The sequence below is a fragment of the Dipodomys spectabilis genome, unplaced genomic scaffold (genome assembly GCF_019054845.1).
Source record: "Dipodomys spectabilis isolate Male_0828 unplaced genomic scaffold, ASM1905484v1 ptg000145l, whole genome shotgun sequence".
NCBI classification, from domain to species: domain Eukaryota; kingdom Metazoa; phylum Chordata; class Mammalia; order Rodentia; family Heteromyidae; genus Dipodomys; species Dipodomys spectabilis.
Genome location: NW_024870822.1, coordinates 5,842,966 through 5,855,000, shown reverse-complemented (window position 1 = coordinate 5,855,000; position 12,035 = coordinate 5,842,966). Strand labels below are relative to the sequence as shown.

The window sequence follows — 12,035 nt, the reverse complement described above, 5'->3', positions numbered from 1 at the left end:
TTTCCAAACATTTTGTTGTAAGCCTCACAGAAAAAGGTAAGATTTCAAATTTGAGGCTAGCTTGGAAAGGATCTTCTTAAAAGTGGGCAAGCTGGTCACTGGGGATCCTTGCCTTAGGCCTAGCTACTCAGGATGGTGAGATCTAAGGATCACAGTTCAAGGCCAGTCCATGCAGGAAAGTCCGTGAGACTCTTATCTCCAATTAACCACCAGAAAACCGGAAGTGGCACTGTGGCTCAAGTTGTTGCACACTTACCTTGAGCCTGGGACAGGGTCCAGGCCCAAAGTTCAAGCCCCACGACCGACCAAAAAAACAAACAAACAAACAAACCAAAAAGTGTTAAAAATGGCTGCAAAAATGTCCATCTTTACAGTGAAAAGTTTAGAAATGAAGGCTGGAAACTCCACGTAGTGAAAAATAACATTTGTAGGAACCAGCCATTCCACTTTCCCTAAAAGTACTTACTAGGTGAATCAGGACTTAAAGCCTTCAGAACTTTCAAAGTACATTACAAAAACAAAACAGCAATGTCTTAAGCCTATCTATCTCCAGCTTAAATTACCTAGTAACATTTGGGACATAATACACGTATGCACGAATGTGAATGGAGCCAGAGTTTGGGTTTCAAAGCCAGCAAAAATTCAACGAGTAAAAAATTATCACTACTAAATCACACAACCCTAAATCAGACTAAGGATCTAAGAAACAAGTCGGATGATTTCCAAGCTTATGGCAGACCCCAAAATTAGTGATTACTTCACTATTTTAGCAAATATATGGAAAAGTTCTACCAGACATGAAATCTGCTGACAATGACTTAACTATTGACCTCTATAAACTTAAATCACCTAATTGGCTGCCAGAAAAAAAATTCAGAAAAACCAGTAGCATGTGTCTATCCCTTGGGAACTTGCACTAGTGATTCTAATGCACTAATGTAGAGCTTTAATTAAGACCATAAAAACAGTGCAGTGTGTCATGACTCTAAAGGATAATAACCATTTTATTTACTCATGCACAAAACTAGAGACAACTTAATTCACTACCTGATAGGAACTTAAGTTGAAATATTATCTACTTTGGTTTATCTACTTTAGCCAGACGCTGATGGCTCACTCAGGTAATTCTAGCTACTCAGGAGGCTGATATCTGAGGATCAGAGTTTGAAGCCAGTGTAGGCAGCAAAGTTCCTGAGACTCTCAGCTCTAGCTAACCACTAAATAGCTGGAAGTATAGCTGTGGGTTAAGTGGTAGAAAGCTAGCCTTGAGCAAAAAAGCTAAAGCCCAGTGTCCAGGTCCCAAGTCAAAGCCCAGTACAACCTAAAGAAGAAAAAAAAAAAGCACTACTTAAAAAGGAACAGGTGGTTCATGACTATAGTCTTAGCTACCGGGAGGCTGGGATCTGTGGGATCATGGTCAACAGCCAGCCAGGACAGGTTAAGTTTACTAGATTTCATCAACAAAATCAACCATCAGGGCTGGAGATTATATCTCAAAAGGAAGAGCACTAGCCTGGCAAGTCCAAGTTCCTACAAATCAGAGTACTATTAAACAGGTAACTTGATAGAATTGTGATGTCTATCTGTATCTATGCAATAGGGGGACATCATATTGAGTAAGACAAGCTCAAAAAGCCATGCCTTCATTCTCATATGGAAGTCAGACCTAAAAAGACGTATTTTCATGAACATATACATTATTTATATGGACAAAAGGGGAAAGGGATAATTTTGAAACACACTGCAATTACATATGAAAGCAACGAAGTTTCTTGATTAAACCTTTTATCAATAGTGGTTGTGGGAAAGCAGTTAAAGCTGTTGGAGAGTACTAGTGAGAAGGGATTGAACTAACAAAGGAGGATGAATAGGGTCAAACAATTGCACTATGAAAAACAAAATAATGAAACCTACTGCAAATGAGAAGGGTGAAAGTGACAGAGGGGATGAGTTTAACTCAAATGAACTGTGTACATTCTAGGAAACACTGTTCAATGTATGCCCATTAAGAAAATGAAAGGCTTGTCTGCAGGTTTGATGAGTGAAAAAAATGTATTTCAAGAAAGCCATTATCATAAAAAGAACATTCTTCAAACCCAGAATGAATGCTGGAGAAATTATCACCACCCAAAGGGCCATCTCAGCCAGGCATTGGTAGCCTGAAATCCTAGCTACTCAGGAGGCTGAGATGTGAGCATGTCAGTTTGAAGCCATCAAAGTCTGTGAGGATCTTATCTTCAATTAATCACCAAAAGCTGGAAGTGGAACTGTGGCTCAAGTGGTAAAGTGCTAGCCTAAGCACTAAAGTTTAAGGGAAATTGTTAGGTTCTGAGCTCAAGCCCCAGTACCAGCACCAAAAAGTTATCTCCCATGTAAAAAGGTTTATGTCATATGCAAGAGCTAACTTTTGTACTTAAAGGCTGTATTTGAACATGTCATCACATAAACATTTAAATTTTTCACAAAGATCAAAAACAGATTTGGGAACTTGTTATATTTGAATTTTATTATATTTCAATTTATTATCCCAAAACTTATGTCAATACTGCCTTTGATATGAACTTGTCTTTAAAACTACCACAGAAGATCTCCTAACAGAATTTTTCTCTGGAGGTCTCTTACAAACAGTATACAAACGGTAACTTACCCACATTCTGCTTCCTTGAGCCTTAAAAAAGCAGATGAATTTCTTAAGTTTTATTTAAAAAAACATTCATCACTTTTGTTCAAAGGTTGTAAATTCCAGTATCAGGGGAAGGGAAATATGTAAACTTTGACCTATTATAATAACCATTTGACCATTGTAATAACTGACAATGTATTTTCTGCAAAAATTTGCAAGCAAAACCAACTTAGTAATAAAAAAATAAAAATTATAGCCAGGGCACTGGTGGCTCATGCCTGTAATCCCAGCTACCCAAAAGGCTGAAATCTGAGGCTGTGGTCTGAAGTCAGCCCGGGAAAATCCAAAAGTGGTGCTGTGGCTTAAGTGGTAGGGTGGTAGCCTTGAGCAAAAGGAGTTCAGGTATAATGCCCAGACCCAGAGTTCAAGCCTCAGGACTGGCAAAAAAAAAAAAAAAAAAAAAAAGGCCAAATAATTTATAAACTAATAAATGCATTCTTGTCTGTATTTATTAAGAAATACTAAACCAGGTGCTGGTGGTTTTCACTGTAATCTTACTCAGGTAACTGAGATCTGAGATCTCGGTTCAAAGCAGCCTGGGCAAAAAAATCCATGAGACTTTAATCTCCAATTAACTACCAAAAAAACTGGAAGCAGAGCTGTGGCTCAGGTGGTAGAGCACAAACCTTTAGGAGAAAGCTCACAGACAGTGCCCAGGTCCTGAACTCAAGCCTCAGTGTGGTACACACTAAGGGGGGGGAGGGGGGGAAGAAAAAAAAGTATGCCCCTTACAGACAGCAATGGTGAAGTTTTAGAGATCATTTCTTCTCAAAGTATCTTTAACAGATACTGGGTATGGTGGTACCCAGTGTCTTTTAAATGCCTGTAAACTCAGCATTTGGGAGGCTGTCAGGAGGGTCACATGTTTGAGACTAGCCTGGGACTACACGAAGAAATCCTGTCATCCCATACTTCTCACATTTGAAAATGGGGGAAATTTAGAAAAAAAAAGAATCACTATCTTGAAAAAAATAACAATTAACCTATTAGAAAACATTGAATCTTATACCCTCAGAGGTCTTAAGAGAGAAAATTACTTGCCACCTGTTTCTCCTTAGCTCAATGCAGTGCACTCACTTAAGGCATTAGTGTACTGTCAATTCACTCTATTCCAATGAATTAAAGTATCTAGCTCTGTAATATTATGAAGGTTTTAAGTATCTGTTAATCTATGAATGAAAATAATTAAGTATAATCATTTCATACATGTCCAAAAATGTAAAATACCACCACTAGGTGTCAGTGGCTCATGCCTTTAATCCTAGCTACCTAGGATGCTGAGATCTGAGGATAGTAGTTCAAATCTAGCCTGGGCAGGAAAAGTCTGTGAGTCTCTTATCTGGAATAAACCTCCAGAAAACTGCTGTGGCTCAAGTGGTAGAGCACTAGCCTAGAGCTGAAGAGCTAAGGGACATTACCCAGGCCCAGAATTCAAGCCCCATGACTAAAAGAAAACCCCAACCCCACCCCCACAAAAAACCAAACAACAACAAAAGAAACCACTACTACTATCAAACTGCACAATACAGTATTCTTCTGTTCACAACTAATTTTAGAATATATGTGCTTTTAAAAAAAAATCATAAATCTATTTAGAGATGCCTTTCCCATATTTGGAGACATATAATTTTAATTAAAAAGAAGATATTAAGCCAGGGTCAAAAGTAAGTCTTTACAGAGAAAAATGTTTACTAATGACTGCAGTGATTATAATTTTGCTTTATGAAGTTGAGAAATATAAAGAAAATTAGGTTAATTACCATCGTATGTTGTGTGAAAATGGCTAAATATCTACAAAGAATAAATTACGTAAGAGTTATAAAAATATAAGTTTAAGTTTATATTTAAAAATCGTTATTAAGTGATGATGTTCCTTTGCAGTTTTTATGAGATGACTTGTATATAGAAAAAAGGTCACAGGAAAAAGAAAATGTAAAGATGTTAGTATTAGTGACAACACCTGAACACTGCTGCTACAATAAAGACAGGAGTTAACACAGGTCAATAAAACCTAAAAAGCTTACTATTTAAAATAGTGAACTGAAAATAATTATAATAGTACTATAATTTGTCAAAACACCTTTTGACAGCTAGCTCATAAGCTGTGCTCAAGTATTTCCATTTGTTTTACATTTCTGCTCTATATTAAGAATGTTTTATGTTAAGAAACTGTAATAAAGCATAGAGTAAAATCTGAATAATCACACAGACATGGACCACATTTATTACAAACAGAAGAAGTGTAGATCTATAAGAGTACAGATATTTTTTTCTTAAAAAGGGGAGAGAGCTACAAGCTGAAGTATAGAAATTATCATATCCTGTCATCATTTAGTCTACATTTTAAAATCACATATATACAAAACATCAAAATACAGCAATTTAAACTATTATTAAAGGAATTAAAACAGTATCAAGAGTAGAAAAGTTTATTTCAATTTAGGCCACTCATGTTTCATCCTGAGTTCATTTTCATTTTCCAAGAAGAAAGGTTATTTGGGAAAAAGTGAAATTTATACTCCACCACCTATTATTTACAAGGAAAGAAAAAACAAGTATAGAGAAAAGAATTCACATTAAAATTTAAAAAAAAATAAAAAGCAATCAATTCTCTACATACTTTTATTAAAGAATTACAGCTTTCACAGATGGGATACATTGTTGCTATTAAACAGGAGCATTACCTTCTTCATTTCTCCTTCAGCTACCAATAAAAATCATAATTCATTTGGAAATTGTTTATGGACTTGACTTAATTCAAAACAAATCACTTCTAACAAGAAAATATTGTAGCTTACATGTCACATTAATTATATGAAAAGCTACAGAAACTACAGGGAACAAGATCCAAGGGAATATAACAAAACTGTACAACATCTTAATTTTGTGGTAACTTAGTGACCCTTTAGAGCACTATAAAAAGTGGTTCTGTAAGAACCAAGAATAACTGAGGGTGAACTATCTCCATAATGTTTAATAACTTACATTTCTTAATCTAGAAAATACTTAAAACTGTAGCTAAGGCAGTTGTACACAATAACTAGAAACGTATTTAAAACGTTCCCATAAAAGCAGGATGCAACAAAGATACTTTCATATCACTGTGATCAAGTTTAGATTCAATACTTGATAACTCTTTATGAGTTCTTGTTCTAATGATACTATTAAATCATGTGAAGCAGTGGTTTGGGGATGCAAAAGGGAAAGTATTACATTTCAAAGAATTGAGAAAAATATGACTTCTTAATATTATAACACTAAAGTAAGTTAGTCTAATTCTCAAAATTAGATCAATCGATCCTATGTACATATTCACTAGTTTCCCAGCAATTCCTATACTGCAGGGAAAAAATTAATGAGTGCCTGATATTTTAAAATGTGTATTTTTCATAGGTAATTACACTGCTTTCAGTTGTAGAAAAGCTGATAAGATATGCTGTATCATTTCTAAATTATAGTAGGCTCATTTTCAAATGATATTTCAAATTGAAAAGTAGTATTAAAAATTATTTTTGTCTTTTTCCACTTGTATTTAAGCAGAGTTGCAAAGCATTTCCCTAGGAAAGCATATTACTTTTTCTTATTAAAGAGATATTTTGTATTAGAATAAACGTGTATTTTAAGAGTTATACACATTGACTTAGCTGAATATAAATGGACAAAACATCACAATTTCCCCATCATAATGTACTGAGTGAGTTACAATAATGTATTAACAGACTTTATTTACTTGAAAGTGAATACAGGGTATTATATAAACACTGTTAGTATCACTTTTAATGTAAAGACATTCTTAGTATCAATTCAGATATTTTAAAAGTACTGTAAATAGGTTAAATGTCCTCACCAAAAATAATGGTCACTTTTGAGTGACATGAACAAAGAAAATTTTAGCCATTCACAGGCTGACAAAAAGTAAAATATGAAAATGAAGAGCAAACCAGCAGAGAGAAGAGGAGATAGCTTAGGGACGCATTTGTGAAACCAGTATTCAATCTAACATCTTAAGATTCTACACAAGAAATATAAAAATTTAAACATACACATTACCATTTCTTCTCAGATGATCTGAACACGTATATATAGTATATATATATATATATTTGTGTGTTTTATACATACATGTTATTTTGTGTGTGCATGATTGTAAAATAAGTGCAAATGTTACCAACTAAACCAAGCAATTGCTAGTAGTTCTATTTTATATGAAACAAGCCTATTAGACAACTTCGGTCTCTTGAAATAATGTTTCTTTTGGAGAAGGGGGCGCTAAGGGATTCAATATTTAGAATGAAATTTTCATCTTGTAGTAAGAAAATGGAGGAAGCAAACCCATTGTGTTCATAAAATGCCAATTCAGTTTAATATTTATGCTATAATAAAATGCATTGACAATATCTGAATGTTGAAGAAGAAAACAAAGAAATCAAAAACTCAGAAAGCACTACTTCATTATCTAAAAACAATTCTATTTCAATTAAAAAGCTAATGTGGTTGTAAAGACAGAATGTAGACCAGGTGCAGGTGATTCAGGTTTCTTATTTTAATGAATAATATGAAGCAGCACTGGCTTCAGTATACTTCAGGAGGCCTTATTTGATGTGTGTCATGCCCATCTACTCTGGTGATTTAAATATATAAAGGAAAGAAAAGGTTCCAGAGAATAAGTGATGAAACCTTAAGGATATGGTCACAAGCCAAACTACCAGACTCCATATAAAATCTCACTCACATACACTCAACACACACAAACCACAAACACAACCACACATACAAAAATAAAGGACACACAATGTTCCTGCTACTGTCAGTAACTTCCCTCCCCACAAAGTAATAAAAGCTAACTACAGCACGAATTCATGAGTACACTGTAGCCTCTATTTATATATACTGTTAATTGGGCCCATGCTGAAGACACATCACTGGTGACACTATGCTACAAAGTCTGTTTAGTACTGTTAATGGCTAACGCCCTATGAAGAGGTCCAAAAAAAACAGACTCACACATGTCAAGTTTCCACTATAGGGGACAATGTTGCATTGAGGCTGCAGTGTACTTAATTATGTTAAGAATTTATATTGCAAAATATTAAAAAATACTGTATTAAGAAATAGAAGTAAAAGGAAAGTTACATTTTTAGTTTAATGTGGGTATCAATTACTTCCATCTTGCCCAATATCTCATAATTTAAATAGCCAGAGAATGATTAGATGGTGCCAATTATAACACAAACACTTTATTATTGACTGCTAATTCCAATCTTTAAAAATAATATTTTTCTTCTAATCCTAAGAATGGGGTCCTTAACTTTTTAAATTAAACATGCCTGACTTCAAATTTCAAGACAGATAAAAGAAAATAAAAACAAAGGTTTTACGGTATAAATTATAATTGAAAATTTGGAGTCACATTAGCTTATACCTGAATAATGTAAACTTTTATGTTAGAGAAAAAAAACATTTCTCTAAATTATTAAAGTACTTTCACTGATAAAACACACATTTTCATAGTTAAAATTTGAATTATTCTCTTAAATGTTCCATTTCACCAAACATTCAAAATACTTTATAATACTAAGTTAACATTTCTATATTTTCATATAATCCCATCAATATTAGTTCATAAATAAGAAAATGAGTTCTAAATAAATGACACAGGAGGCAATAAATTGACACATGACAAGTAAATAAAAGGCTAAAGCACTCCAATACCATTAAAACTGTTTTAATGTTGTTGCAACTCCAAAATGCAACAATCATCAGCTTGTAAAAGACCCAAATTTTAAAAATTCACTTTAATTACTCCTTCATACCTATTTTACAATAAAGGCAAGAGACATTTAAATCCTCCTTGTCCTGATTGTACTATGCTACTAACTTGTTTTCTATCACTATAATGTATGTTGCAATTCCCATCAGATGCTATATAAGAAAAAATAAAATAAAATAAAATATTAACCTCTGCTTCAATGTACAGTTTCCAGAATCTGCCAGAACTGGGGAACTGGGCAACAAGGCGTTCATAAGTCTTCCGTGCTTTGTCTATAGGTTGATTCTAAAATTGAAAACCAATAAACAGCATTTACAATGTTAGGACTATGAAAGTATTATTTACTGCAGAATCAAGTAGTGTGATTGGACCCATAGAGAAGGAAATGTAATCCTATATCACTAAACCTGTGCCTCTCGAATGAGAATGCTCCAAGCATCAAGGTCATATGGATTCTCTTCTAATTTCTTTTCGGCTTTCTTCACCTTCTCTGGTACATACTCAGCTGCCTGAGAAAGGAAGAAAAATAACAAACTGAAGTTACCGTTTTAAAAATCGAGTACCTTACTTAGTTCAAGAGCAAGATACCGGTCATTAGAACCAATGTCACAATCCAAAGCATTAAAATGTGTATTTGCTAGAATCTATGAACTGCACACTTTACCAGTAGCTTCTTGCAAAAATACGATCAAATAACCAAATATTTTTCTTCAATACAAAGATCTTTAAATACTAGTTTTATATTAACACACAGCATCAGTTTCTAACTGTATGGTCTCAAGTTACCTTACCTTCTTAAAATGTTCAGTAACAAAGAATCTTTGAGTTACATTATGTGCAAATATGCTTTATGCCTGACTTTTCTAAAGGCAGGTAGACTTTCTCATCTGCCTCTGTACTCAATCTGCTGCTCTATCATGTCATATACATGTTGAAAAAGTGTATTACACACTCAAGAAAGAATGAAAGACGCAAATGATGTCTTAGATTTCCTTCCCTTTGATTGTTTGAAGACAGGGTCTTGCAGCTGTTACCCATGTTTGTTTTGGGTGCATTCTTCCTGTCTCAACCTCCCCAAATGAATGGGACTTGAGTAGTGGGTCACAAATTTCTTTCTTTTTTTTTTTTTTGGTTGGTCATGGGGCCATGAGGCTTGAACTCTGGACCTGGGCGCTGTCCCTCAGCTCTTCAGCTCAAGGCTAGAGCTCTACCACTTGAGCCACAGTGCCACTTCCAGTTTTCTGGTGGTTAATTGGAGATAAAGAGCTCACAGACTTTCTTTTCTTGCCCAGGCTGGCTCTGAACCACGATCCTCAGATCTCAGCCTCCTGAGAAGCTAGGATTACAGGTGTGAGTCACTAGTGCCTAACCAGATTTCTTTTCTTTCTTTGTCGGTCATGGGGCTTGAACTCTGGACCTGGGCATTGTCCCTCAGCTCTTCAGCTCAAAGCAAGTGCTCTACCACTTGAGACACAGTGCCACTTCCATTTTCTGGTGGTTTATTGGAGATAAGAATGTGTCACAGGGGCTGGGAAGGTGGCTCAGTGGTAGAGTGCTTGCCTTGCATGCATGAGGCCCTGGGTTCAATTCCTCAGCACCACATAAGCAGAAAAACCTGGAAGTGGTGCTGTGGCTCAAGTGGTAGAGTGCTAGCCTTGAGCTGAAGAGCTGAGGGACAGGCCCAGGCCCAGAGTTCAGGCCCCACAACCGACCAAAAAAAAAAAGAATGTGCCACAGACTTTCCTGCCTCGTCTGGCTTTGAACATGATCCTCAGATCTCAGCTTCCTGACCAGCTAGAATTACAGGCATGTGCCACCAGCACCTGGCCTGGCCAGATTTCTTTTTTTCTTCTTTTTTTTCTTTGGGTCCGGTTTCTTAATGAATAGTCAGAACTCAGAGCTGGGAAGGTGGCTCAGTGGTACAGCACTAGCCTTGCATGCCTGAGGCCCTGAGTTCGATTCCTCAGCACCACATAAGAAAAAAGCTGGGGGCTGGGAAGGTGGCTCAGTGGTAGAGTGCTTGCCTTGCATGCCTGAGGCCCTGGGTTTGATTCCTCAGCACCACATAAGCAAAAAGAAAAAAGCCGGAAGTGGTGCTGTGGCTCAAGTGGTAGAGCACTAGCCTTGAGCTGAAGAGCTGAGGGACAGTGCCCAGGCCCAGAGTTCACGCCCACTACCGGACCCCTCCCCCCCAAAAAAAAGAATTCACAAACTTTATAATCCATGATAAGGACAATTTGCCCTGTGAAGGTTAAAATGTGTTTGTGACTTTAACTAAGTATCACTATTCCACAATACTGTGAAATATGTGAAATTTCTGTAATCACCTAATCTCAATTTAAAAAAAAAGTGAGAGAAGGGATGGGTGACAATGCTGTCAGATACCTTGTACTCATATACTGTTTTGTAGAATGGGTGAACTTCTTTGTACAACTACTTAAAGATATAATAATAATAAAGTTCAAAAAAAGGATCCTGAGTTCCAGGCTTGGAATGTGGCTTAGTGGTAGAGTGCTTGCCTAGCATGCATGAAGCCCTGGGTTCCATTCCTCAGTAGCACATAAACAGAAGAAGCTGGAAGTGGTGCTGTGGCTCAAGTGGTAGAGTGCTAGCCTTGAGCAAAAGAAGCTCAGAACAATGCCTAGGCCCTGAGTTCCAGCCCCAGGACTGGCAAAAAAGAAAAAGAAAAAAAGATCCTGAGTTCCATCCCAGCACATGTTAAAAAAAAAATTTTTTTGGGGGGGTGGGGGGGTACAGTCGTGGGGCCTGAACTCGGCCTGGACGCTGTCCCTCAGCTCTTCAGCTCAAGGCTAGTGCTCTACCACTTAAGCCACAGCACCACTTCCAGCTTTTTTCTTTTTGCTTATGTGGTGCTGAGGAATCGAACCCAGGGCCTCATGCATGCAAGGCAAGCACTCTACCATTGAGCCACCTTCCCAGCCTGTAAAAAAAATTCTTTAAGCATAAACAAATATTAATCACAAAACTGTTTGGAAATGGAATCATGACTCAAGTGATGGAACTAGCCATGAACAAAAAGGATGACTGATAGCTTCAGTTCAGTTTTGGCAAATAAGTTAAGTTCGGAAAACTGTGTGCCAGGAAAAAAGTGAATGACCAAACCAGTCAAGTGATATTCATTCAGAGTTTTGTCTTTTTTCCCCAGGACTTTTGAAACTTATATGGCAATAAACAACGTCAATATTCAAGGATATAAAAGGTGTAATGCCCTATCATCTATCCTTTCCTTTTATTTAGTTATTTATTTTGGTGGCATGGTCATTCTTGCTATGTAGCCCAGGCTAGTGTGGAACTTCTATCTCTCAGCCTACTAAGTACTGGCATTCCAGATATATACTGCCACTTTCAGCAACTTCATCCCATTTTAAAGTAAAATTATTTTAGCATGGAACAATTCTGTCAAAATTCCAGTTCAGGTGGAACCCAGAGGCTAACATCTGTAATCTTAGCTACTCAGGAAGCTAAGATCTGAGAATCCAGAGTCAAAGCCAGCAAGGCAGAAAAATCCATGAATTTTATCTCTAATAAACATCCCCAAAAAAGGCAGAAGTAGAGGTGTGG

The 12,035-nt window shown here is 36.3% G+C and overlaps 1 protein-coding gene across 1 annotated transcript in view; it reads right to left on the bottom strand.

The window, feature by feature from the left end:
• Cstf3 (cleavage stimulation factor subunit 3) overlaps window positions 1-12,035 on the bottom strand; it is a 79,537-nt gene that overhangs the window by 50,364 nt on the left and 17,138 nt on the right. The window contains exons 2-3 of the mRNA XM_042691440.1: window positions 8,861-8,962; window positions 8,643-8,738 (exon numbers count right to left, since the gene is read on the bottom strand). Of these exons, the coding sequence (XP_042547374.1) occupies window positions 8,643-8,738; window positions 8,861-8,962 (198 nt within the window). The remainder of the gene's footprint in view (window positions 1-8,642; window positions 8,739-8,860; window positions 8,963-12,035) is intronic.